The sequence below is a fragment of the Cyanistes caeruleus genome, chromosome Z (genome assembly GCF_971803275.1).
Source record: "Cyanistes caeruleus chromosome Z, bCyaCae1.hap1.1, whole genome shotgun sequence".
Classification (NCBI taxonomy): Eukaryota; Metazoa; Chordata; class Aves; order Passeriformes; family Paridae; genus Cyanistes; species Cyanistes caeruleus.
The window spans coordinates 71,699,228-71,726,505 of NC_141732.1; the positions used below are offsets into that span (position 1 = coordinate 71,699,228).

At 47.5% G+C, this 27,278-nt stretch overlaps 1 protein-coding gene across 1 annotated transcript; it reads left to right on the forward strand.

Annotated features, from left to right (window-relative positions):
- Positions 1 to 394: 394 nt before the first annotated feature.
- LOC111941151 (myosin-IIIb-like) lies at positions 395 to 26,708 on the forward strand. Its single transcript, XM_086867636.1, has 30 exons — positions 395 to 565; positions 637 to 702; positions 777 to 907; positions 3,624 to 3,726; positions 6,410 to 6,512; positions 7,345 to 7,501; positions 7,821 to 7,923; positions 8,187 to 8,315; positions 9,510 to 9,618; positions 10,725 to 10,841; positions 11,280 to 11,380; positions 11,833 to 11,919; positions 12,092 to 12,157; positions 12,460 to 12,573; positions 13,501 to 13,612; positions 14,942 to 14,988; positions 15,334 to 15,399; positions 15,689 to 15,808; positions 16,726 to 16,811; positions 17,064 to 17,111; positions 18,626 to 18,673; positions 18,847 to 18,938; positions 20,130 to 20,261; positions 20,601 to 20,716; positions 21,041 to 21,240; positions 22,807 to 22,896; positions 23,751 to 23,916; positions 24,249 to 24,521; positions 24,750 to 24,823; positions 25,929 to 26,708. The coding sequence occupies exons 1-29, from the start codon at positions 440 to 442 to the stop codon at positions 24,798 to 24,800; spliced, it is 3,159 nt and encodes a 1,052-aa protein (XP_086723762.1). The 5' UTR covers positions 395 to 439; the 3' UTR covers positions 24,801 to 24,823; positions 25,929 to 26,708.
- The last annotated feature ends 570 nt before the right edge of the window (positions 26,709 to 27,278 follow it).

Sequence of the window (27,278 nt, forward strand, 5' to 3'; positions counted from 1 at the left end):
GTCCCGGGCGGTCCCAGGCGGTGCCGGGGCGGTGCCGGGGCGGTCCCAGGCGGTCCCAGGGCGGTCCCGGGGCGGTCCCAGGCGGTCCCGGGAGATCCCAGGCGGTCCCGGGAGGTCCCGGGGCGGTCCCAGGCGGTGCCAGGAGGTCCCGGGGCGGTCCCAGGCGGTCCCAGGCGGTCCCGGGGCGGTCCCAGGCGGTCCCAGGCGGTCCCGGGGCGGTCCCAGGCGGTGCCGGGGCGGTCCCAGGCGGTGCCGGGGCGGTCCCAGGCGGTCCCAGGCGGTCCCGGGGCGGTCCCAGGCGGTCCCGGGGAGGTCCCGGGGCGGTCCCAGGCGGTCCCGGGAGATCCCAGGCGGTCCCAGGCGGTCCCAGGGCGGTCCCAGGCGGTCCCGGGGCAGGGCCGGGCCGGGCCGGGCGGTGGTGGTGGTGGTGGTGGTGGTGATGGTGTCTCTGAGGGAGCGTGGCCCCCCGCCCGGCGCGGCCGGGGACCTGGCGGCGCTGGCCGAGCTGGACGAGGCGGCGCTGCTGGCCGGGCTGCGGGAGCGCTTCCTGCAGCAGCACATCTACGTGAGTGCCGGGCCCGGGGCGGGGGGCGGCGGCGGCGGGCGCTCGGCTGACCGGCTGTCCCGCCCCCACAGACCGACGTCGGGGACATCCTCATCGCCATGAACCCCTTCCAGCCGCTGCCGCTCTACGGGAGAGAGGTGAGCCCCGCGCCCTCCGCCGCGCCCCGTCACCCCCCGGCCGCTCACGCCTCTCCGCCGCCGCTTCCCCGCAGGTCTCCGAGCGCTACCGGCCCCTCCAGACCGACGCGCTGCCGCCCCACATCTTCGCCGTGGCCAGCCGCGCCTACCACGCCATGCTGGGCGGCGGGGGCGGCGGACCCCGCAACCAGTGCATCCTCATCAGGTGAGCCGCGGCCGGGGGTCCCGGGGCCGGCGGGGGACCGGGGGCCGCCCCCGAGCTCTCGGCGGGATCTCCCTGCCCAGGTTCAGGTTCTCTTCTCCGGTTCTGTTGGTGAGTCAAAATCCATCTGCGCTGGCGACACGTCCTTCATCCCGCTTTCGAGACAGATTAGCGGGCACGTCTTGAGAAGGTTTGAGGAGAAGAAACTGGCTTTTGTGGAGCAGCTTGACCAGCAGTCTTTATAACAGTAAAGATGCCAGGTTCACTTCTGGTGGGGAACCAGCCACTGGAATTCATTCCCAGGAAAAACCATTGGGTGCTCTGATCTGGCAACACAGCTGCCATGGCAAAAGCTGTACTAAAAGTTGGAAGGATGATAATGTAAGGAATTAATTTTCACAAAGTGGAGCTTCCCAAATGTAACCAAAGAGCAGGAAGAACTAAAACATGTTTTTCTGCTCTAAGGCCTTCGGGAAACTGGTCGGGGAGGATTTTAAAGTAGTGGGCAGTCCTGTGCACTAGAAGTCAGTGATTTTAACCAAAGAGACTACCAGTATCATGGACATATCACCCCATCCAGACACTCTTGTTCTGCTGGGTCTCTGCAGTGCAGCAGGTAGCATCATTTAGCAGAGAAAGCCTCAAACAAAATCAACTATCAGAGAAGGCATTGAACACCGAGAAGAAAGCCTTGAAACATTAACTGCCTCTTCTCTACAACTGGCTATTGTAGAGAACAGTTTAAATGTCATCTAAGTTAAAATGCTACCTGCCAGCTTGTTTGATTTAATTCTCCTTTTTATTTGCCTTCTGATAATTTTATCAGACCTTTAAGTGTACAAGGTGTGGAAGTCAAATTCTGAATCAGTGCTGAGTGTTTTGGTGGGACTGGGAGCTGACTTTGAGGGGCACTTGAGCCCCACTCATTTCTGTAGCCTTCAATCCATTGGTGCCTGTGCTTTACATGAAGTGCTCTTAGCAAGTGGTGGCCATGGAGTCCTCAGGTGCAAGAGGTGCTGCTGGTAGGGCTCTGGGGCATAGAGAACAATCATTGTATTTGTCTTGGGAGGTGGAAGACAAGAAAGAGTAACCCATGAGAATTTGCCAAGTGGTCAGTGGCTTGGTTGTTTTCTGCCAGCAGTTCAGAGATGAGTGTGATATACTCCTGTGCATCTTGCAACCTTTTACCTGGTCTCTGTGCTACTGTCACAGGAAGTTCGTGGTTTTCCTCTCTATGGGTGGTAAAACACTAATTAACAAGTTTTCCTACATGAGCAGAGTTGGGGCAAACAGGGAGGATGAGGTTGCTCCTGTTAGACCACAGTTCACCACAACAGCACAGGGACACACCAGGATCTGCTGTCCCTTGAAGTCTCTTTAGTGTCTGGATAGCATTCTTCAGAGGTCATGTTGGATGCAGCAGCTCCTGTCAGATCATAAGTTTTCCTTGCTACCAAATTTTCTTCAGCTGCAAATTCTATTGGCCTCTCTTGCCTTTCCAGTTGCAAAGGACATTAGTCATAGCCTGCATGTGCTGCAGTACAGCACTTGGGTCATCTGAAGATGACTTTGCATTTCTTTAGAGCTGGGGGCAGTTACACATCTGCTGTGCTTGCAGGACCTTGTGAAGGTGGTGTGCTTGTTGGAGGGTCTAAGGTCAAGTTTGAATCATGGAAGTGCTGTAGGATATGGGTTTTTTTTGTGAAGGAGGGACGTTACTGAAAAAAATAAACCTGACATAATGAGCAGGGGCACTGGATGGCACGTTCTCATCTGGCAAAATGGACTTATTTTGTTTGTATGTATTTGGATGGTGCTGTTCTGACCTGTGCTTGACATCAGGGACCTGATCTTGCTGTAGTACTTGAGGTTTCTAGCCACCTATGACACATATTTGATACAAGCAGAGAGCTGCTGGGAGCTACAAACCAGTAAAGCCACACCACATGCTCAAAGGTCAGCTCAAAGGAAATGGGGACCTGCCCTCAAGTATACCTCCAGCATTTCCTGCATTTATTTTTTCCCATGCATATGCTGAAGTTCTCAGCTGGTGTGGGGTTGTCAGTTAAGGACATGTTGTCTCACTGATTGTACATTCCCTCTCCCAGGACAGGGGAAACTGCACTTTCCAAGGGCTGGTTGTTTGACTTGGAGGTGGAGGCGCTGTGGATGTGTGGCAGCAGAGTGACGTGGACGTGTGGCAGCACGGTGACGTGCACTGCTGGCACTGTGGGAGTGTGGGCAGCTCTGCACCCACATTCCCAGCTGTCTGGCACGTGGATGTGTGAAACATCCGAGGTCTGAGACTGCCACAGCATCTCCTGATCAGTATCCAGGTGTGGATGTGATGTGGATAGGGAAGATCTCTCTGGAGAAAGAGGAAGTTTTTGGCTCCAGCGTATGCAAAGGAGCTGATGTACCAGATGACTTCTGAAGCAGAGCAAATGGTCTGAATACTGCATCCCATCCAGAAATGACAGCATGGGGTGTAGCTATACTCCCTTACGGAGGGGGAAAAGCTCCCTGATGAAGGATCAGAACATCATGGGACACCCTGTGTAAAGCTGTGCTGTGTGAGTTTTTACTCACACGTGTGATTTTGCTGAAAAACTTGTGAAACTCTCGTAGAACACTCTCAAGTGATTGAGCACTTGAGCCGTAAGGGGCAGAACAGCTATACTTTAAGGTTGATGGAATTTATTTTGCTTTTCCTTGGCAGTGGAGAGAGTGGTGCTGGGAAAACAGAGAGTACGAAGTTGTTGCTGCAGCACACAATGTTCCTATGCAAAGGCAACTCGCAGCTGGAGCGGCAAATACTTCAGGTGGGTCATTGCAGGATGATGCTTGAAGGTGCGGAAGCAGCACTGCTGCAAGACAACTTGCATTAGGCTTAGGAAGCCTGCTGGTGGATCACCACTGGAAATCAGGGAGCCATACATAAGAAAAGAGTGGATAAGAATGGTGATATAGGCGGCCACAAATTAAAAGGGTTAAGTCAGTAATTTTGTTTGCTGGAGATGATTCTTAAATTAGAGAAAACTATTGCAATCATTTATTGTGTTCTCTGTTACAAGACATTGGTGACATTTTTCTAGATAATTTCCTGTTTGAGGTAGAACAAGGACTTTGATTAGAAAAATGAGATTTTGATTTAATGGTACAGGTGGATGAAGATTTCACACACCCTTTAGGAACCTGTCCTTGGCTACATTCACTGCCAGGCACATACATGCTAGCTGGCTAGCTGCCATCCTTGCTCTTTTCATATATCTTTGCTAACTCATTTTGAAACATTTTTGACTCTTTGGTCTGAAATATTCCCACTTCAATTTCTCCCCAGGGAGTTGTAAAGTTTTTTAAACAAATCATTCTTTAAACCTTCTGTGTGATAGATTAAGAAGAGTGAGTTATTGGACTCCTTTACTTTAAAGTCTGTCATCTCAGATTTCCTTGGAAACATGGAGATCTTTCTCTGTGTAGTAGGTTAACTTCAACCAGTTCCCACCAAGCCACTCTATCACTCCCCCTCCTTAACCAGACAGGGGTAGAAAAACTTAACAAAAACTCAAGGGTTGAGATAAGGACTGTGAGATCACTCAGCAACTACCATCACAGACAAAACAGGCTCAGCTTAGGGAAAATACATTTAATTTCTTGCCAATTAATATCAGAATAGGATATTGAGAAAAGAAAACAGATCTTGAAACACCTTCCCCAACTTCTCCCTTCTCCCTAGACTAAACTTTACTCCCAGTTTCTCTGCCTTCTTCCCTCCAGCAACACAGGCAGATAGGGGATGAGTGTTGAGGTCAGTTCATCACAGATTATCTGTGCTACTGTCTTCTTCCTCATGTTCTTCCCCTCCTCCAGCATGGGGTCCCTCCCACAGGAGACAGTCCTTCAGGAGCAGGCTGCTCCAATGTCAGTACTGTCCAGTGAGTACTTGTATGTCAGTATTTCAGGCACAGACTGCTCCAGTCTGGGTCCCCTCCACAGGGTGCACTCCTTCAGGAGCGGGGTGCTCCAGCATGGGCCCCCCACAGGGTCACAAGTCCTATCAGCAAACCTTCTCCAGCCTGGGCTCCTCTCCACAGGCCACAGGTCCTGCCAGGAGGGCTTCTCATGTGGTCACAGCCTCCTTCAGGCATCCCCCTGCTCTGGTGTGGGCTCCTCCGGGGGCTGCAGGTGGATCTCTGCTCCCCCCTGGATCTCCAGGGACTGCTGGGCACAGCTGCCATGGGCTGCACCTCAGGCTGCAGGGGAGCCTGTGCTTTGGTACCTGGAGCAGCTCCTGCCCCTCCTCCTTCACTGACCTTGTGTCTGCAGAGCTGTTTGTCTCACACATTCTCACTCCTCTCTCACTTCTGTGGTGTGTGCAGCAGTTTTTATCCCAGAGGCACTGCCACTGTCACTAGTAGGCTCAGCCTTGGCTGTGGCAGGTCTGTCATGAGCCAGCTGGCATTGGCTCTGTTGGACATGGGGAAAGTGTCTGTCATCTCCTCACAGACAGCAGCTTTAGCTCCTGCAGCCAATATATTGACACATAAACCCAATGCCCCATGCTGTGCTTTGGGCTCTGGAATGGTGTATTAAATCAGTGTTGTGTCGTCCATGGTGGATCCAGGGTGAATGCCTGTGCTGGGTTGTGGGAACACGACACTGGTACACCTGCTGTCTCTGCTTAGAGCTGGCTTGGGCCACGCTGCCAGGCTGCTTCTGACCTGAGCAGGTTCCACAGGCAGGAGAGCTGTGTTTGCTAGAGCCAGCCTGCAGTTCCTTCACTGGAAATAACTCACTTCAGCCCAGATGAGCTGCCCTTGGAAAGCCTAGAGGTGACAGTGAAGAAATAATATGCATCTTACTTGGTTCCTGTAGATATATCCAAGGACTACGTTAGGCCTTTGGGGGATTATGATTTAAAGATCATACCTTAAAGCTGTGTTCAACAGGCTGCCCAGCATCTACTCTGAGGCCTTGTTCTTCCATTTGACAGGCATTCTTTGCTCAAATAGAGAAAAATTGTCATTTTGCCACCTTTGCACCCAGCTTAGGAAGCTGGTCTGATTGTTCTGTTAATTTCTTTATAATGCACTGTCCTTATGTCTACAAATTTAAGTAGCTAAGCTGTCATACTTAATTAACTGAGTGCCATGGTGACTTTGTTTATTGCTATTGTATAGCATTCAAATTATCTAGTGACAACAGATACTGTGTGGAAATAGGTTATACCAACTTCATCTTCTAACAAATGACTCAGTGGTCTTACTGAGATCAAATCAGTTCAGTTGTACTCATCATCATTAATTTCATGCTCCTCAGTCTTTTTGATATTTTCCTCTTTGAATTTTTTTTTATCCAGGCAGAGATAAAATAGGTGCTGATCCATATTCATGGAGTGCCTCCTTTTCCACCTGAGTAGCAAATGCTAAAGATAAATTTTTCCAAGTAAATTAGATTGGATCATTTAATCTAAAGATGGTTGTTCAGCTTTTTCACATGTTTTAGGTGAATCCGTTACTCGAAGCTTTTGGCAATGCCCAGACAGTGATGAATGACAACAGCAGCCGCTTTGGAAAATACATACAGCTGCGTTTCCAGAAAAATACCGGTAAAGTCAAGGGCAATTACTGGCCTGGGGAGTGGTTCAGAACTGGAAGGAGTGAGCTGAGTAGCCAAAACTTGTGGAGGATAAAACTTTGGCACGTGGCTCCATGTGGGGAGGGTGTGCAATTACCTAAGATCTTACAGCACGCACTGTTGGATAGGAGCTGGATAGGATTAGGCCTGGGTTTGGACAGAGTGGGAGTACAGCAAGGATGTGGGGGTGAGAGTGCAGGGTAAGTGTCAGTAATACTCTGTGATGCCAGAAGCCTTTGTTTCTGCTAAAAGAGGTGAACTGAAGTCTCTAAGACTAGAGGAAGCATGGAGATAGGGATGCTAAATGCAAAAAGTAAGCAGGGAACAGAGCCTGTGTGAAACTAAGTCACACAGACTTCTCAGTGTGGCCTGAGAAATCATGAGAAAGAATCTAAAAGAATACAAACAGTCTTTGGTAAAGGACAACAATCTTAGCAGGTGTTGTTTAGGAAACAGTCAAGGGGTAGGTAGTGTTCCACTTAACCAATGATGGTGGATGTATTGCTTTAATGACCAGTCAGAGTTTTACCTCTCAGACCTTCCCAAACATGTGTATAAAAGCAGACTAAGAATAATAAACTTTGCTGTCTTGGAAGCTAAGGGAGTCAGTGTCGTGCTCATCGCTGTTCCTAATATATTATTGTGATACAGTGTGATATTCAGAAGCCCATTTCCAGTGTGCTGGGCAGCCTAGAGGGTCTTGCACACAAGAAAGTTAATTTAGACAATTCACCAAAGAAGAGATGTGGGACAGCCCAGGCAGCTTCATGTCCTGCAGAGTGAAGTTCCCTTTTCGTGTGCAGTGCAAGGTGCAAAGCTGAGTGAGTACCTGTTAGAGAAGTCACGAGTGGTGCAACAAGATGCTGGGGAGAGGAATTTCCACATCTTCTACTACATGTTTGCTGGACTGTCTTCAGAGCAGAAGGAGATGTATGGGTTATTGGATCCTTCACTCTACAGGTGCGTCAAAGGAAGACCCAAATTCAGTCTTTGTGATGGGTGGTGAAGGGGTAAACAGCATAATGGAGTTTTTTGCTCTGCCCTGGGGTTTTATCTGTGGGTGAGTGGAAGCTGGAGTGGGATCTGATTAGAGCTACATGAAGAGATATTATGGATCATCATGGAAGCTGGGAGGTCTGGGGTCTTTGCTGCACTACCTTGGAGAAGTTTCTTTCCCCTTCATGTTTCCACTTCCAGTGATGGGCTTTGTTCCCATGGGGTAGGACTGAGTTACAGTGCCAATTGTGTGACAGTTTTTATGGGATATGCACTTCCTCAGGTACATAAGTGGACATTTTGGTACACAGGAAGTAGCTGAACGCTGGAAGCACAAATACCAAGAGGTTTGCAATGCCCTTGACATGGTGGGCTTCCAAGAACAGGTTAGTCCTGGGGCTGTTTCATTTCCATCTGTGCTTCCTGCAAGCACAGGGTTTCTTTCTGGCTGCTCTTTTCAAGCTCAGTCCTATTTATTTCTCTAGATTTTCCATGTTACTTTCAGACCACCTGAGTCTGACAGACTCTGTGGGGAGCTTTTTCCCACAGGTTGCCTGTATCTCTTCCCTTAACCTCTCCAGCTTCTGGGTCATTGTTGTGCATGCTACATGGTGGTAGTTTTTTCAGTCACCTTTCTTTTGTGTTTCAGGAGCAAGTGGACATGCAGGCCATCTTGGCTGGTGTGTTGTCTCTGGGCAATGTGACCTTTGAGCCTGAGGAGAGCAAAGGGTCTGTAAAAGTCAGTGAAGCCTCCCAGGGATGGCTCAAGGCTGCAGCGGTGAGTCACAAGAAGTGTTGACAGAAACCTCATGGGTATGATGCTCTTCCCCACTGTCTGTGTGACTGCAGGAGCTGTTCCTGACAGAGGATTTTTCTGCCTCAGAATGTGAAGATTTCTAAAGAACAAAGCTTTTTTTAGAAATGTACAGTTTGACCCCATGACAGCGTTTGTGTTCAGTGTTATTCATATCCAAAGAGATGCATCTCTTGTGTGCCTAGAGCCAGTGTCTTACATATTCAGCATATACCTTGCTGACTTCATAAAACACCAGCTTTTTAAAACTAAATGTTTTATGTTAGTGGGTGTGATAATGTCTTGGAGAAATTCAGGTGTGCAATATCTGCACACTAGTTCTGTGTTTTCATCAGTTTTTGTCCAACGATACCACCCTAAGGGCTGTAATATTTTTTTTGTCATCTTGAATTAAGCTTTCTACAATTTTGCATGAAATTATCACAGATTAAGAAGTATATATTTCCCAGGACCATTCAATTTTTGTTATAGGGGATGGAGAAGTTATCCTGCTTTGTTAACAACACAGGACTGAAAAAAAGTAACATATTTCTCCCGTTTCTGTTTTTTTCACTTTGACCTATTTGAAATCCCAGCACTCTTGCTCTTCGGTTTCACTCCCATCTCTTTGCCTGTTTCCCTCCTACACCATACCTGAAACAACCTCCTACAACTGTTCAGCAGCCAACTTCTTTTTATCTTATTTCTGAAAGCCTGCTCCTCGTTTCTTGCCTACAGGAGGGGAATTCCGGTTAAATCACTGAGGGGTTCAGTGTGTCTGAGTTCGCTTTGTTTCCTGCCTCTTGTGTGGATTCCTGTGACTGAAGCTGAGATGTTTCAGCACCTGCACAGTCACCTCCGTGTGGTGCTGTTCAATAAGTCATTAAACTGCTCAGCAGGGGCTGGCGTGGCTCCCAAAGAAGGTGAAAGGTGGCAGCACTGGGAGAGCAAAACAAAAAGTGTTTGAGAGCGAGTGTGTGAGGTTGGTCGCTGCGGGGGTAAAGCAGATCCGAGCCTGCATCTGACTGGTGCCAGCAGTAGCACTTGCCTTACAGTGGGGCTCAAAAGCCCGAGCCTGAATCATAGCCATGTTACACACAGACAGACAGACAGACACAATCCCCACGAGCAGAGTAAGGGTTTACAACCGAGTGTCCTGCTCTATTTCCTGTTTCCCAGGGTCAGTTTGGAGTCCAGGAAGATGAGCTGTTAAAATGCCTGATTTGTACAACGTCTGTGACCCGGGGCGAGCAGATCCAGCGTTTTCACACCCAGCAGCAGGCAGAAGGTAGGAAACACAATGAATTGCAGATGTGCTGGCTAAAAAGACTGAGTTTTTATGGAAGGGTATCCCCACACATGTGCAGCTTGTTGGGAACAAAGATGTCCTTCTGTGCACCTTCATTCCCCTCACACAGAGGCAAGTATGTCAGTGTTTATCTGTTTAGTCTCTTGCTGACATGTAGGGCCATGAATGCTGCTTTTGTTTGGTCTCTAGGAGACTGCAGAGATTAAATGAGAAACCAAGGAATTAGCTTTGCTTTCTGCCTCAGTCCAGCCCAGAAAGAAACTGTATTTGTGCAAATGAGGGGAAGGCTCTTATAACAGAGTGCTGGCAGTGTGCAGAGCTCTAGGTAATAGATGGAGAAACAGCCATGAGAACCATGAGATGTCACAGTGTCAGGAATGGAGTGAAAAGAGTAAAATAGCAAGCAAAAAGTGTTGTTTTCCCTTTCAATAAAACAAGAAAATAATCTAAAATAATCTGTACCAAAAGGTTCATTTAAATTTTCATATTTTAAAAGCTAATTAAAAAGATAGGTTATTGCTTCAAATAAATGAAAGAAAAAAATGGGATGGGTTTAGCTAGTTCTGTTTTACAACTTTCTCTAGGCAATAAAATACACATCTTTAATAATAAGTCATGTTAATTTGGTCCCCTTAGAATGTCAGCAAGCTTTCCATCAACTGTGTCCTTTTCTTGCCTACAGCATTTAAACACTTAGCAACTGTGGGCTAGGAGGGAAAGAACCATCCAATTTTCCAAGTAAAATTTGGAGCTTCTCCCTTGGTTTAGCAGTGAGAGGATCCATACTTAGTACATCTCAAGAGGGGAAAGCAAGTCTATGGATATTCTAAAAAGTGGTATGACTCAAAAATGCCCTGGTATTTTGGTAGATCTTGTAGAAAGGTTGTGAAGATTTTGAAATTAAAGAGCTGTTTTTACAGCTCCCACTTGCAAAGGGTGGGGACAATCCAATGTTTATCTGATCTTTAAAGTAGCTTTATACAGACATTGTTGCTAGAGGTGGATGTACTGAGCCAGCCTGTGTGTCCTGTCCCCTGCTCTCTTGTGAAGCCTGTCAGTGAGCTGCTCTTGTTCCCTCTCTGCAGATGCTCGGGACTCCATTGCTAAGGTGGCCTATGGCCGAGTGTTTGGCTGGATTGTTTGCAAGATCAATGAGCTGCTGGCTGAGGATGTGGATCCTGAGGTGGAACTGAGAGAGATAGGTGAGTTCTGCCTGCCTTGCTCCTGTTCTGTTCTCAAATGTGCATCCCTCAGCCACAGCGAAGGACAGGCACAGCATGAGGTTCACAGAGCTTGCGTGCTGGGATGCGTTATCAAAACTGTGATCCTGCTAGAGATAAGAGTCAGCAGCATGAAGTCTGTAGGACTTTGTTCAGCTCTGAGCAGTGAGTTGATCAGAAGCAACTGTGAGGCTGTAGTGCTGGTGCACTCAGGCTTAGCAGAGAAACCAAGCTGGAGTGGGTCTTTTCTTAACCAACCCTCCAAGCTGTGGAAGAGCAGCCACTGGTGTCTCTCTCAGTTGCATCTTCCCTGTGCCACAAGAGCTGTGTGATGAGGGATTTAGCTTTGTGCTGGTATACACAGTAATCTGCAGGGATGACCTGCAGGCTCCGTGATGTACTCTTCTTCCCTTTTTTTAGGTCTCTTGGATATTTTTGGCTTTGAAAACTTTGCAGTGAATCGTTTTGAACAGCTTTGCATAAACTTGGCCAATGAGCAGCTGCAGCATTTCTTCAACCATGTAAGTCTGCTGAAGGTGACATCACCTTCTGTTGCAGAGAGGGCAGAACGCTGCTGTACCTGGTACATGCAGGAGAACTTGGGGGAAAACATATCTATTGCCTGGAAGGACAGAAACAGTGAACAGTGAAGCAGGATAGAGCAGCAGCCTTCCCTGCTGGGGCAGGGGAGGCACTGGGTCAGGAAAGGAAGAGGTAGAAGGATCAAGCAGTAACCAAAGTCGCAATAGCAGGGACACTTACATTCTGACAAGTGTTCTTTCTTTTTGCACCAGCACCAGTGAGTGCCAGGGTTAAAGAGAACCATGGAGAACAGCAGCTACACCTTGGACCTCTCATGCTGTGACTGAGAGTGCCACACCTCCGTCCTCTTGTTCAGGACAGGAAGGAAGATACTCAGGGTTTGTCTAGCCAAGTCTGCTGGGTGCTTCAAACTCTTTTTTCTTTATTTCAGCACATTTTCCAGATGGAGCAGGCTGCCTATAAGGAAGAAGGGCTGCCTTGGGAGACCATCACATTCAACAATAACGAACCTATTCTGGTGAGTGAGAGGACTGACAGAATATAATTGCTCTGTCCAGCCAAGAGAAAAGTCTTGTTCTTTCTACCATGGGAAGGAGATGCACCTGGGAAGAACCTCTGCAAAGTGTGAAGGGTGAGAGGGGATGTCCTGCACTGCTTTACATATGTGTCATGCATGTTCTCTCCTGCAGAATCTGCTCCTGGCCAAGCCACTTGGGCTGCTGTCTCTTCTGGATGAGCAGAGTGCATTCCCTCAGGTAGGTATGAGAGAGGAGGCAGAGGAAATATTCTGGGGGCTAATATATCCACTGATACCTGGGCTACAAAGAAAGCTCTTGGGCTGGAGTGCAGGATGGACAGAGATGTCCCCAAGTGTGACTTATGAGATAGGACATCCAGATCAGGGGCAATGTAGTGGCATTGGTATCCTTGAGAAGAGTCAGAGAGAAGGTACAACAAAGGACTATTGCAAAGCCAAGGATACTTCCAACACTTTGTTTTCATTCCATGTGCCCTCATCAGGCCTCTGTTGCAGCTCATGAAATCTGCTCTCTTGCAGGCAACTGATAAGACATTTGTGGATAAACTAAACAGCAGCTTTAAGGGGAATTTACACTTCCAGCCAGCCCGAGGCCATGTTTTGGGCTTCAGCATCATGCACTATGCTGGGAAAGTATGTACTGTTTGCAGGAAGAATGTTGTTGTAGTGTATGTTGGAGGGGGTGGAAGTGTTGCCTGATAAATTAGACTTTGATGTTAAGGAATGTGTGGTCTGAGTACGATACTAACAGAGGTGATGTGTACCAGTGGATTGCCTCCTAGAATTCCCTGGGATTTATGTAAAAGGTACAGGAAGAGAAGACCCCTGAGGAAAGTGGGGCTACCTCTCAGAAGTGTAGGGTATTAAAATAATCTGCTATTCTTCTAATCACCATTCTATTAGAACTCTAGTCCTAAAATAGTACTTTATAAATAAAAGTACTATGTCCACTGTGCAGCACCAAAGGACAGGCTAAAGGCTTTTCTTTTTTCTTTCTATTGGGTTCCAGAGCATAGCAGTGACTGTTTTTTTTGCAAACACCTGGGAACACTGTGTAAAGAGCAGGGTAAATAGTGTTTTGAAAGTGGAGGCAGTTATTTGCACATTCACTGGTATCTAAGCAGCTTGAGATTTAGCACTATTGCATGTAACTTTACTGACACCAGTATTGAAAGCATTGGTCCCCATTAAGTTGAATTGATTTGAGATAATTTTTGGAACAGGTCATTGTAACTTGCACCTTAGTAATCTAATCTCAGCATTGTTGACTAAGTTATTATTTGTGACATTCATTATTAGAAAAATTAATATTTAACATGCAAAAGGTGGATGTCTCAGTGTTATGCTGCACCCCTGGGGTTCTGATGCCTCTGGCATGTGCATGGTTTAGTTCCTCAAGGTTGGCATCTGAATGGGGTGCATGTGTGTTTAAAGAATTCATGTGCAAGCCAGAGTGCCTTCAGTTTAACACATCATCAGCTCCCAGCTGGCTGTGGAGGTGGCTTTTACAGCCAGCCTGTGGGCACTGCTGTCCTTAGTGATCTGCTTCCCTTTCCCCAGGTACAATACGCTGCCAGGGGCTTTCTAGAGAAGAACAGAGACACCTTGCCAGCCAATATCCATGGGCTCTTCATCAACAGCATCACCCCCTTGCTCAGAGTGCTGTTCAGAGGCAAGTTCCTCTGCACATCCATCATGAGCCAAGGCCCACCTTGGCAAGAGTTAAGTGTGGGCATGAGGCGAGTGTGTTTCACAGAGTGTGTTTCACAGTTGGCAGTGCCAGGGAGACTCTGTGAATGCTGCAGCCTGGAGTGGGGCTGCTGGCATGTACAGAGCTGTCAGAGCTGTTTATTCACTGCCATGGAAAGCAAGGCAGGTTGTATCCCCTTCCAGAGAATTAGCCACCGCTCAGATGCCTTCCTGTCTTCTCCAAGACCAGTGCAAGGCTGTCTCCACTGGTCCTTTCTATACACTCTTGTATATTGCTTGTTCTTGTCTGGAAATGAAGCTGGTCAGGATCATAGATTCTAAAAATGGAGCTTCACAACTTGTTAAGAAAACTCTCAGGTCATGCATTATTTTTCTCCTACCACTACACTCCCTTTTTCCAGTTATCAATAAGCCTTCAGATTCTCCAAGGCTTCTAATTAAATTAAAAAGAGAAAGGTCAGGTGGATGCTTCCTTGAAAATTGGCTGGCTGAACACAGTGCTTCTGGTATAGAAATTTTGTCTTTTTTTGGTCCCATTCAGTCCATGCCCATTTCTGAGATTTACAAGAAACTGATGGATTTAATTTCTATTCTGCAGTGTGTTTTTCAGCTACTGCTCAGGACTATCTTTCTTCATTACCATTTCTGCACTGTTACTGAAGCTACTTAGCCTAGTCCCAACTATTTCAAAGTTCATAGACATCAGACATAACCTGTTCTCAGGTTGGTTGTGCAGTCTGGCTTTAGGTGATGAACAAAGGATTTGGTCCAGATGACCTCCAGAGGACACTGCCAACCTCATTCTGTGATTTTATGATTCACATTAATCCATTGCATCAAGGGTGCACAAGACTCTTACTAGATCCTTTAATAAATTGAGCTTCCCTGATTTTCTTATCCTGCCACTGAATCAGCTGTAAGCTCTTTGACTTTAAATAACCTCCTGAGTGCTGTAGGTGAGCTCCCCTTTTGCTGCTTCTGCCATTTTTTCTGCACTGTTTGATGGCCATTGATGATCATTCTATTGAAAGTCATTTAGGTTTATTTAATAACCTGATTGTCATGTCTTCTCAGTGGCAGAAGTTAGTATTGCCTGCCTTGTATGCTTTGTAGATTTGCATTTTCTTCTTCCTTCCTTTTGCTCTTTCCTTGTAGTTCCACATGGGGAAACCTAACACCCTGTGATTCAGTATTTGTAAGGAGGTTTGTGCAGGAAGTGAAGCTTGAATGTTTAGCCCTAGTGGATTGCAAGCAAAGGTACAGAATCAACTAATTGTCTCTGTTCTTCCAGCCACCATCTCCAGGACAGGGACCCTGATGCCTCATGTGAAAGCCAAGGTATTGCACTTGTTGATAAATGATACCTGATAATTATTGTTGATAAATGATACCTGATAATTATTATTTGAGAAACTGTGTGAAAAAGGGTAGGCAGAAATAAAAATTAGGTTTAAAGTAAAAGGTTTAAAATAGAAGCAGACAGCAATCAGCTTGTAACAATTTATCCTTTGTTTTTTACTGTGTTTTGTGCTTACTTCTGCCATTTATGTCTTTAGCTTGTCTTCTCTCCCATTAAATCCATTCTCCCTTTTTTTTTTTTGCCATCTGCCTTCCAGCAGTGCTCCTTGGCTGTTAATCAAGCACTTCTTCTGGGGCTGATCCTTTGTTTTGGTCTGGTTTCAGGACATACCAGGAGCAAATGACAAGTTCAACAGCACACGGAAACAGTCTGCTGGAGCTCAGTTCCGGGTACGGTATGGCTGCCCTGAGGTGCCCTGTGAGATGAAAGCAGTGATAATTTTATCACTGCAAATATCACTGCACTGCTTCCAGAGTGCTAAGCATGGTTAAAGCAGACATTATGTAGACAGGGGTTTTCCTGATTGCCGAGCAGGGCTCATCACGGTGAGATGGGCCCAGTTGTTGTCAGAACCCAGGAAGTTGCTGCGGGGTGAGAAGACAGTTCTTGCTGCAGGATATTGCACATCTGGCAGTGCTTTGGCTTGATGGACTGTTGTTCTTCCTCTGCCCTTGCCAGCATTCCCTGACAGTGCTCATGGAGAGGATGTATTCTGCCAACCCACACTTCGTGCGCTGCATAAAACCCAACAGCCAGAAGGAGCCAGGTGTGCTGGACAACCAGGTGGTGCTGCTGCAGGTGAGCAAAAACAGTGTCCTCTTCAGGGACTTCTGCCACATCTCAGTGGTAGGACAGATTCCACCAAAAGGCTGTGGAGGGGACTCACTTGAGTCTCCCCTTGCAAGAGAAAGAGTGGGCACATTTTGTATATGTGTAAAGATTCTGAGTACTTGCTTGTTCTTATGACACAGACTGCTCTTCTAAGTCCAGATTTTGTAATCTTAGTTCTTTCTCATTTCTTTTTCATGAATGCAATGAGATCTGCTGTCAGGCGCTAGGATTCATCTTTGCATCTCCCTCTGGATGGGACTGGTACAGACAGTACTCCAGAAAAATTGCTTCCCAGAGGAGACTGTTCTCACCCCTCAGCCAGGGCAACTCTGAATAGAAACCAAGATGGGATTGCTTTGATAGAATCTGAAATGCACTGATATGATTGTATTTGGATATTCTGTCAGGTCTGAGGTCTGGATGCTTTAAAGAATACTGAAAGTGATTGGAAGAGTTCAGAAAGCTCAGCAGCCTCTGTAATGTAAATAAGAAAGGATAGGATTAAGAGGAAGTTCATCCATGCCTCAGAGTACTTCTGTGTCCAGCTTTGGAAATATGAAGCTATCCTCTAAGGGACAGAGGCAAAGCAGCACCCATGGCTGGAAGGTGAAGTTATTTCAGTCATTGGTTTTTATGGTTTCCTACTTCTAACTCAGAGTGGTTAATCATCAGAGTTACAGGATGAGATAAATTCAGTTCTTAACCAAGGAAACGTTTTCAGAAAAAAAACTTTTTCATTTGGGACTGGAGAAGTTTAGGGCTGAATTTGGAACTGGAGAAGTTTAGGGCTGAATAAAGTAATTTCTGCCTGCAAAGGAGCAAACCAATGTCCTAATGACCCATTTCTCTTTGTTTCTCTGATCCTCTTTGTGGCGCTGCTTCAGCTCCGGTACAATGGGCTGCTGGAGACAATCCGTATCCGAAGAGATGGTTTCTCCTGGAGACCCTCCTTTGAGGAATTTGCTGAAAGGTCTTTTAAAACCACTCTTTTAAAACCACTGAATATTCCTTGTTAGGTATTATTTGGGAAATTACCCTGATAACCAGATATGGGCAAGGAGTAAAAGAGTCTCTTCAAAGTTCATGTGGACTGAGGTCATGGGGTTATTTGCTGTGGGAGGCTGAGTGGGAAAGATAGTGATTTGTTGTTGTTTGCTGTCAGGGTGATCAGCTCAGCCCATCAAGTGGTTTTTATGTGTTTGTATTGGTTTATTTTCCACAGATACGGAATTCTTCTAGTTAAACCTGATGTTCCACTCACAAAAGAAAGGTAGGAATACTAACTTTGTTGTGTGCAGTCTGGTTTGTTCTTTGGAGGCTTTTACTATGAGTAGCATAGGAAACTGAGTAAAAGGGACAGACAAAAAGAGGATAGGATTCTGTGGTGATGGGGAACACAGATCCCAAGCAAGGACACTTAGTATTTAAAGAGCATTTGGTACCATGATGAATTAAATCTTTCTTGAATTCCTATGTAGCAATTAAATTCAATTACTGCAAAACCTTGTTGTGCTGTGGAATGAACACTGACCCATGTACTTAATTTAGGGAGTGACAGTAATGGTCACTCAGCGTGGCAGGCACTCAAGTACTGCTGTCAGGTGCCTCTCCAGGCTTTTTCCTGATGGCCACATGGGAGAAGAAGATAAAGACAATGCTGAACAAGCAGCCAGCACTTAATGTCTCCCAGGCTAGAGAAGATGTTTCTAAACCAAGAATTTTGTCTCTGTACAGGCAAACTATACCATCAGCACTTTTAGAACCCTGTTACACACATAAACTTCTTTCCAGCTCTGCACAGGGACAGGGTTTTACTCTGCCAGCGTTTTCAGTCCTACATCTAGGGCAGCATTTCCCCACCTCTTCTTCTCTTTCCCAGCCTCTCCTTCCTGCCAGTGTCAACTGTGATTGATAGTGAGAATGAATCATGTAAAGAAGCCAACTGAGGGGTTTTTTTTTAGTCATTTAAGAAAAGGATTTGAATGATCTCCTGGAACAATTCTCTCCTGGCAGTAGTTCCTCCTGCCTTCACAGTGCTTCCTTGAACTTCCTGATGCTTCTGAATAGTAAGAATTTCAAACCCGAGTGAGGCTTTTTTTTTTCCACAAGAGAATGTCATAGATGGGGGTGAGATTATTGTAAAAAGGCAGTGTGGTGTGTTCAGAGACACAAAAATCATGGGATGCATTTCAGAAATAAATATCCCGTGGATGTGGATTGTGGCACTGTGGAAGTTGGCTGAGATAGAAGGAGAAAAACACTTCTGCTTTCCTGTGTGAGATATTAGCAAAAAGTGCCACTATGATTTCACAGCCTGGATTAGCAGGAGAGGGAGGAAGCTGTCTGTGTGTTGCAGCTAGAGCTGCTTTCAGTTCCAAGTATCAGGGAATCTTTGCGAGTGACCCAAATTTTATCACTAGAGTCTGCAAAATGAAACTGGGATTGGAAAACAGACTTTCTCCCGGAAGTCTTGCTGTGCTGACCTTGCAACTTGTGTCCTCCAAAGGGCTTGGAAACAAAATGAGGAAAAACACTTCTGAGAATAAAATGGGCTCTACAGAATTGCCTCCCAGGGAGCTGAAGTAAATCTGCCTCTGGGAACCCCTTTGTGGATGTTCTTCCCAAATATGGTCCTAGCTGTATCTCAAGGTGCATTACAGACTGACAGCCAGTTTACTTACTGTTGGGAACTGCTGAGGCTCTTTTTGCCCCTTTATGTAATTAAAAAAATTGGTGTTCACTCTGGGTGGAAAATTACTTATTTCACTTTCTCATCTCTTTCAGTTGCTTGGAGATACTGCAAAATACAGAGCTGAAAGGCTGGATTTGTGGGTAGGTGTGGATCACTGCTGTTGGGATTGGGAAGTCAGGATTTTACACATGTAAGCTGTCACCTGGTTCTGTTCAGCGAGAATTCTCTGGTTGTAGGAATGGGCTCTTCAAAGGATGATGGATAAAAGTTTAGACAGTGTTTCTCATTGCATCTTTCTCTTCCAACTTTACAGAAAGTCACGACTTTTCTTTAAATATTGGCATCAGGAACAGCTGGCGAAGTATGTGGAGCGACTGGGAAGAGCAGCAGTGATCATACAGAAGGGTGAGAACTGGGACAGGAGCTGATCTCAGACCAGGGGAAGGAAAACCTTTTCTGCAGTCCCTGCTCCACTTTTGCAGAGGACAGAAGGGTAGGGTAGGCACTGTCTCTGGGTCAAGGCCCTGTGAAGTCAAAGTGCTTATTGCAAATACCCACATTCCCAGTGCTCATCCTGAATCAGGGAGAGCCCTCAGTGTCAGCCTTGGAAAGGGAAAATGTGTTCAGGAGAGCTGGGCTGAGCAGGGCACACATGATTTGGCTGTGTCCTGAGGTCTGGCTCACTGTGCTCTGGAGTAAGGATTGTTTGTGAGTTGTGTTGAACTGGGAAGGGGGAAATGAGTGAAGCTGATCTCATTGCTGCTTTCAGAGACAGGCAAAAGGAAGTGGAATTTTGGTCTGGTTTGCTTTTTTTTCTTTCCTTTCCGTGTAGCATCTGCTCTAGCAGCCTGTCTCTTCAGAGTGGACAAATTCGCTATGCACAGGCTATGAGGACTGTGCAGCCAGGAGGAGGAGGAGGAGGAGGAGGAGGAGGCTGCTGTCACCCTGCTTAGCTCCCCTCTTTTGCACTTCTCTTCTGTATGGGTAGTTGCACTGCTGGAGCATCTGAGCAACTTCCAGCTGTGCACCATAGAGTGTGACAAACATCAAAGGGTCATAAGCTGTGCACTGTTGTCATCCATGGGGAAAATGTGTGGGTAGTGGGAAATGAGAGGGTGCAGCTTTCACTTTATGTGTTTTAATAACTGGTAGAGTAGGTGGGATCACACAATGTCTGTAATACTGCTGGTGAGCCCTTTGGTGGCTGCTTATGGGAAAGGTTTTCCTGTGGGCTTGAATCAAGGAAATCCTGTCTCCTTCATGGTGTCTAGAAGGGCATAGAGATGGATGGTTGACAGGCCCTTCTGTGAGACTTTCTTTTTTAGCTGTTCAGTGCCCTGACATTAGAAATGAGAGCTTAGATCTGTAGTTTGATTTCTATAAATCTGTGATCTGGCAGCTTAGAGAGTAGAAGACAATTCTCACAGGGTTTTGGCTGCCTGCTCACAGTAGAGTTTTCACTGTTCTTTATTAACATGGTTCAGGTGTTGAGGGCTTTGCACTGGATGAAGGACTGTCACCCAGTGTTGTTCCCCGAGAGAACTGCAAAGGCATGAACAGCATTTTTTTTCTAACCACAGCTTTTTTTCTGAACAGTTTTCAGGGGTTTCAGATGCAAGAAGAGTTTCCTAAAACTGTTGGCTGAGCTGAGAGCTCAAGCACAGCGGCTGCAGGAGGAGACAGAGAGAGAAAGAATCCGGCAGCTGGCACTGGCAGCAGAGGCCCAGGGTGAGTTGTTCCCACTCACACTCACCCAGTGCATGTCCATTGGTGTGGTGACCACCTGGAAGTGCTGTAAGCTCCAGGGCATGATGGCCTGCCCCGATGGGAACTCCATCAGTGTGCTGAGCTGATGATTTTTCTGCTCTATGGAAGTGTGGCTTTGTCTGTGGGGAGCAGAAGCAGCATGGTAAAAGTCATTTGCTTGGCTGTGCTGGAAGGAGAACCAGGCTGTGGTTTTACCACATAATGCATGCAGCAGAGCCTATCCCAGTCCTAGGCCTGTAGAGGACGGATCTCATGGATTTTGGATGCTAGATTTCACCTATTTATTTCATCTTGTCGCAGAAAGAAATTCCGTTCCGGTCCCCATGCCACGAAAGAGGCACCTTCAGTCTAGTCCTCATCCTTCTGATCAGCCACAGCAGCCACCAGTGCCACGGCCACGCAGCAAACTAACAGAGGTAGCAATTCTGGCTCTGCTGGGGGCCCCTTGGCCAGATGTGCTGGTTCCCTGCTCCATCCACCTGCACGCACATGTTCTCCTGCACGTGGTCCCAAGAGAATGTTGTCATTCTTGTTATGAGAATTGTGACTCCTGGTCTACTGTGGTTAGATAAAAAGCATTGTCAGGACCTTTGGGGAAATGAAAACAGCTTTTAGTACTTGGTGACTGATCTTCTCTTAAGGGACTCAGGAATGGGGTCACCTGCTAAAGCGATCTCTTCAAATATCCCCTGCCTTTGACTTGGTGTTTGTGCTGACTCTCCCTCTCCCCTTGCTTTCAGTCCACTCCTTTTGATAACTTCTTGAACCCTTCTGTGCCTCGTCCTGTTCTGGGAGCTGAGGAACAGACTGGGGAAGAAGCAAAAATGAGGAAACTCAAGAGAGGAGCAACTCTGCGCTGGTTCAAAGAGACACAGGCCCAGAAGGTCATGCAGGATGATGGGGCCTTCCCAAGCTGGCTGCATGGGATGATCAGTCGGAGGTGAGTACTCTGGACAGGTAGAAGCTGTTGTGTCCTTAGGGACTGCGTAGGTTGGGTTGGCCAGGCTTTGCCTAAGGAATGGGAGTCACCTGCATAACTTCTCCCTTTTAATCTGTGCATGTCAGACCTTTAGGGGAAAGCTTGGGAGTCCTTGTCACAGACTGTACATGCTGAAACTTTATCTAGGTCCATGGAGAGACAACAGAAACTCTTAGTATGTAAGTCCACTGTGGGTCCCTAAATACAGATCCTGGTAGGGATGGGAGGCTTGTAAAGTAATCAGAAATACACAAATGTACTTTCCCTGTTCTGGGCCATTTGCAGAGACATGAAAATGAACTTTTGCGTTGATTCATTTTGACTGTTTTTCGTATTTCAGTATAGGGCAGGAGGAGACCCCAATTTTCAGCAGGAGAATATAGAATTCAGCTTACTTTTATTTTGAAAAGTATTAAGAGGGGCTTTAGTGGGTACTCAATGGCCAAACTCCACCAAAGCCTCCTGATACAGGAAAAGGAATGTTTTTTGTTGATACCTCTGTCCTTCTAAGGAGGGTGCAGCATAGCTGGTATTTGCTTCTGCTTAGTCTGGAAGAGACATCCACTAAGCCCTTCTTTCTTACAGAGTTGTTTACAAGACTTAGTTTTAATGCTTGAAGTTTTTCTACCGGGTCTTCCTCACAATTAACTCTCTTGGCTGAGTCAAGCACTGCTTTGAACCAAGCAGTGGCATAATCAGAGAGAGAGCTACTACAGTAGCTCACAGCCCCCTGGTATCTTCATTTCTTTTTAAATTTTTTTAGATAGTTATTGAGACCCTAACCTGTGATAATGCTTTTGTCCACAGATTAAAGAATGTGGGAGAGGAAGTAGTGTCTGGAAGACAAAACTGTCTAAATTCAAGTATAGACTAGCCATGAGCACTGCACAATGAAGGATGTGGCAGATCCTTTCCAAAGACACTGGTGCTTAAGCAGAGACTTGAGTTTTCAGACACCAGTGTAAGCTCAACTTCATTAAATGGAGCAGGCAGAGCAACCCCAAATTGCACTGGTGATTTGCAGTCACCTTTAGCCTGGAGCAAGGCACATGACAAGCACAAAGCAGAGCTTTGTCTGTTGGGCAGAGAAGGGGAAGACCTCCCTCCAGCAGGAAGTTTAGAATTCCAGAGTGGTGTAATCCAAGTTAGTGTTTTTCCAAGGTGCTGGGCTTACCCCGTATCCCGCAGCATCCTGACTTCTTCATCCCTGGACCGTAGGAAGTGCATACATGCACAGATTCCTCATCTTAGTGATGGTTTGTGTCATGCTTGGTGATGTAAGGCAGCTGTTGCACAATCAGGCTGCTGGAGCAGGTTTGGAGTGGCTTTGACTGAAGGCATTGTGCTCCTTCAGCCCATTAGTGCCTCCTGCACCAGCAAGCCTGAGTCAGGAGACCTATAGCCTGGTCATCTGGCTTGGGGCAGATGCTGGGCTGCCTGGGACACTGCTGGGGTACCACATGAGATAGGAGGTGAATCCCTGCTGTGTGGCTGTCTCTCTGCTGAAAAACTCTTCTCTGATTCCAGGGAAGCTGAAAACTTGCTGAGTGACAAGCCTTTGGGTTGCTTCCTTGTTCGGATCAGCCAGAGCCGACCAGGCTACATCCTGTCATACCGGTGGGTAATGGACAGAGGAGGCTCAGGGGAGGCCTTACTGCTTTCTACAGCTCCTGACAGGAGGTTGTAGCTAGGTGAGGGTCAGCCTTTTCTTCCAGGCAGCTGGCAACAGGACAAGAAGACAACACAGCCTCAAGCTGTGACAGGGTAGGTTCAGGCTGAATGTCAGGAGGAATTTCTTCACAGAAAGGGATGTCAAGCACAGGAACAGGCTGCCCATGGCGCTGGTGGAGTCACCATCCCTGGAGGTATTTGAAAGATGTGTAGATGTGGCACTTGGGGACATGGTTTAATGGTGGACTTGGCAGTGCTGTGTTAGGGGTTGAACTTGAGAATTTTAAAGGCTTTTCCATCCTAAATGATTCTGTAAAACTGAGAACTGCATGAAATTCTGTGATCCTGGATTTCTACAGTCACAGAATCTTGATTTTTGTGATTCTATAAAACTGACTGGAGGAGATCACCTGCCCCACAGAGGAGTCCAGTGAGGATCATATTCAGTCTCTCCTATCGTGGGTACCTCAGAGAGTTTGTAGTAGCAGGTGGGATACTGCAGAATCTGTCATAATGAAAAAAATAGACCTGTTGTGGGTGGGGTGCTATGGCTTCAAGGGTAGAGGTCCTGCTTAGGCTGTACTCTGCAGCTGAGAAGGCAAACCAGATTGGAAGGAGCTCACAGCACATCTGTGAGCACATCATAGTGCACAGCACACCTGCTGCCTCTGTGTGGTACTTGTTACTGAGGATCCTGATCACGGCTGGCCTCTGGAGACCACAGGTGCAGGAAGCAGGAGCCAGGTTCTGACATGCTGAGGCCTCGTGTGGTGACAATTCCTGCCCATCCCTGTCCCCAGGGGCGAAGGCCGCTGCAGACACTACATGGTCCAGATGCAGCTGAATGCCCGCTACGTCATCCTGGGGGAGGACCGGGCCCACGCCTCGCTCACCGAGCTGGTGCGCTTTCACCAGAGCGTGGGCATCCAGCCCTTCATGGAGATACTGACTGTTCCCTGTGAGCAGGTGAGAATCAAGGGTCTTGGGAGGGAAAAGAGGATGGGGCATGGACTGTGCCTTGAACGAGTGGTCAGAGACACTGCAGCAGCATCTCTTTTGTGTTCCTGTTGAGGGCTGTCCCATCCTGGCCAAGCAGCTTGGGTGCTTATGCATGCACTGGGAAATGCTGCTAGCTGGGGGGTCCTGGGATGGGGGAGAAGCACTGGCAGGTGGATGATGCCCCATTGCCTCCTGAATGTCACCAGTGGACACAGCTGGGTATTTCTCATCGTTGTGCTGTTCAGTGTGTGTGTGAAGGGTCTGCAAACCACTGCTGAATCCACTCCTCCTTTCTCCAGAAAAGTAGTGAGAGCTTGGATTATGAAAATCTGGAGGGTCTCACACTGAGTTCACAAGCAGACAAGGGGGAGACCCCTCCAGAGAAGCAGTCCAGCCCCTCCACGCCTTCCAGTGGCAAACCTGCTCTGCAGTGGTTCAGGAGGACCAAGAATGTCCAAATCCAGCAGACCGAAGACAAGAGTAGAAAACAGCCTAGCTCTGGAGAGAGCAGCCAAAAAGCCTTCCCTCGCTTCCACTCTTCAGTACGCCTGGCAATTCAGGAACTCCAGCAGGTGAGCTGAAGCATCTCCTCTGCCAAGCCACAGCCCCTCTGGGACACGTGGAGTTTCCCTGCCCAGAAGCAGGAGAGAGGAGGGTTCCACAGCTAGCACTTGGTTTCCTAGCTCCTGGGTCATAGATTTTATTTGATGGTCTTGGGATCAAGACTGTATTCCTTGGAATATTCCTTGCCAGCCTGTGCTCCCCCAATGCCAATGCTGTTTCTCTGCTTCTCACCACAGTTCATGTCCATTCCTGAGAACATGTCTAAACAGAGGAGCTCACTGCACTGAGGATGTACAGCCTGAATGACAGGGTAAGAGGAGGTGGTGCACAGGATGGAAAGCAGCAATTATAGCTTCCTGGGAAGTGGAGGAGCAAAGGAACTCTTCCCTTCATGTTCCACCTGTTGCATAGACTACATGAACTACACAGAAATAGAGCAGGAAAAACAGAGAGCAGCAGCTGGCTTCTGTCCCAGGACTACACAAAGACCAGGAAAACCTGGGAAAATCAGCCTGAGTTTGGGTTCTCAGCAGCTGTGGTGCACGGAGTGCTTGCAGTACAGTGGCCAGGAGGGAGCTCGCAGTTTGCTGGAGGCCTGGGGCTGGAAGGATGAGGGCTATCAGATTGCCTGCCACAGTAGTCAGTCTCAGTAGTGGCTTGGCAGGGGTGGAGAGGCAGTGGTGTTGGGGAGCCCTGTGGTGGCAGAGGCATCAAGCTGAAGGCACGGCTCAAAACTGAGGGGAAGGCAGCAACTTCGTTGCTGTAAAGATGACTTCCAACTAAGTCTCAGCAGGAGAAGCATAGCTAGTGACTGAGACTTTGGTACAGTGGAGGGGTGACAGGAGTCTGGAGTGCCCCAAAGAGGCCTTTTGACAGACTCTGTGCTATCTGAAGTAGCTGGTGGATGTGCAGCTCTCCTGTCCCACTCAGCTGCTGAAGGCAGGTGGGAGCTGTAGTGATGCTGTTGTACATCTCTGGAAGAATCTTGGTACGTGTCAGCTGAGTGTGCAGAGGGATCAGGTCATGCTTTTGGCTGCTGACCCACTGCAGGGCTTCCAGCCACACACCAGGATTGCCCTGTTTCCTGTGTGGTTCTGCTCCCATGTTGGAATCCATGCTGAAGGAAAGATTCTTAGCTGGGGCCTGCCTTGTCTTTCTCTTCACAGCTGAGAAAGACAGGGTATCTTCAACAGCTGAGCAAATCCTCTCCCTGAAGTGTTTGGCTTAATTGCTTCATTCTGCTGTGTCCCATTCATTGATGTACCCAGGGGATGCTCCCTTTGTCAGAGGCTAGGCAGAAGAAAGATAAAATATGGCATATTCTGCATAGATAACTGCAAGCTTGTTGTACTGGGATAGCTAAATGGAACCCTTTTATTTCCTCCAGTGAGTTCTGTTTCTTGACTGTCTTGCAGGTCCAAGTGGCTCTTCTTGCAGTGCTGTTGGGCCTTTCCTAACAGTGAACACATCCAGACATACAGCAGCCTTTTTTTTTTGCCTTTTTTTTTACTTTTTTTTTTTGCTGCACACAGCTGGCCCTGTGCTTTTAGACAGGGTTGATGCAGAAGTTCATTCTCATCATCACTGAGCCATACTGTGACTGCAGTATCTGGACCAGTCTGATTCTGGGAGAGGGGAGAAGATGGGAACAGTCACACTGCACACATCCACAGTGCCTGAGAGTCTGTGTGTCAGTGCTCCTGGAGACTCCTCACCTAGCACTATGAATAGTCACAAAGTGGGTATCTCCCAGCAACCTGTTCTGTCACAAATATCTGATTACCTACCTCTTTCTCTTTAAATGTTCTCTGTTTTGGTCCTGTGTATCTGCTGCTCTGGGAACCAAGGGAAGTTGGGCTTGGGCAGTAAAAAGTAAAACTGAAATGTCCTTTTTGTTGAGTGCAGGAGCACTTGAACAGAAGCTGAGACATGGTCAAGAAGATCTTTCTTGTAGAGGGGATTCACTGCCCTTGCATCAGTGTGCTGGCACACTGTTCCACGGTCCTTAACCCAGAGCTAAAGTCAGGGGATCATTAGTGAAACCCTCTCATTCATCCTGGCTGAAATCTCTACAAGTCCAGACTGGACAACATGCTGCTTTAAACTGAGGGTGGGTAGAGGGCTTGGAACATAAAGGACCATACTACTTGTACTGTTTTTCCTACCTTTTAAAATAAATCTCTTTATGCCTCTGAGAAGAAGCTTGCCATTTTCTTTGTTGCTATTACCTGCAGTCAGTTCAGCCACAAAAAATGAATGAAAGAGAACAGCTAACACCTCTGAGGATAGACATGGGGTCATGTGAAGTGTGGAGGAGCTGAAGGCATGTGGGGCACTATCCCTGGCACACAGCTACTACCTGTAACAGCCACTCCTCCTGTACTTACTTGCACCTGAAGTACTTCTGGAGTGCTCCTTACTCCACCTGTAGCACCTGTCCTCCCAGCCAGCCTCATTTCCTGGAGGCTCTGTTTCCCTGGCTCTGCTCCAAAGGGCAGGCAAGCTGCCCACCCCAGCTGCCCCCTCCCTGGGAGGCACGGCTGTGTCCAGGCTGGTGCTGTTAGCAGTGTGATACAGGGTGTGGGTGGCAGTGTCTCAGCACTGCCTCTAGTCACCGGGCTGTTTCTCCTCCCTCGCCCTGCTCTGGTGCTGAGCTGTGCTGGATCACAAGGCAGCGCTGCTGGCTGCAGGACAGGGAAGCAGTGGCTGTTCTGGCTCTCCCCAACATTGCCTTGCAGCGTTAACACACCTTTTCTCTTCCTCAT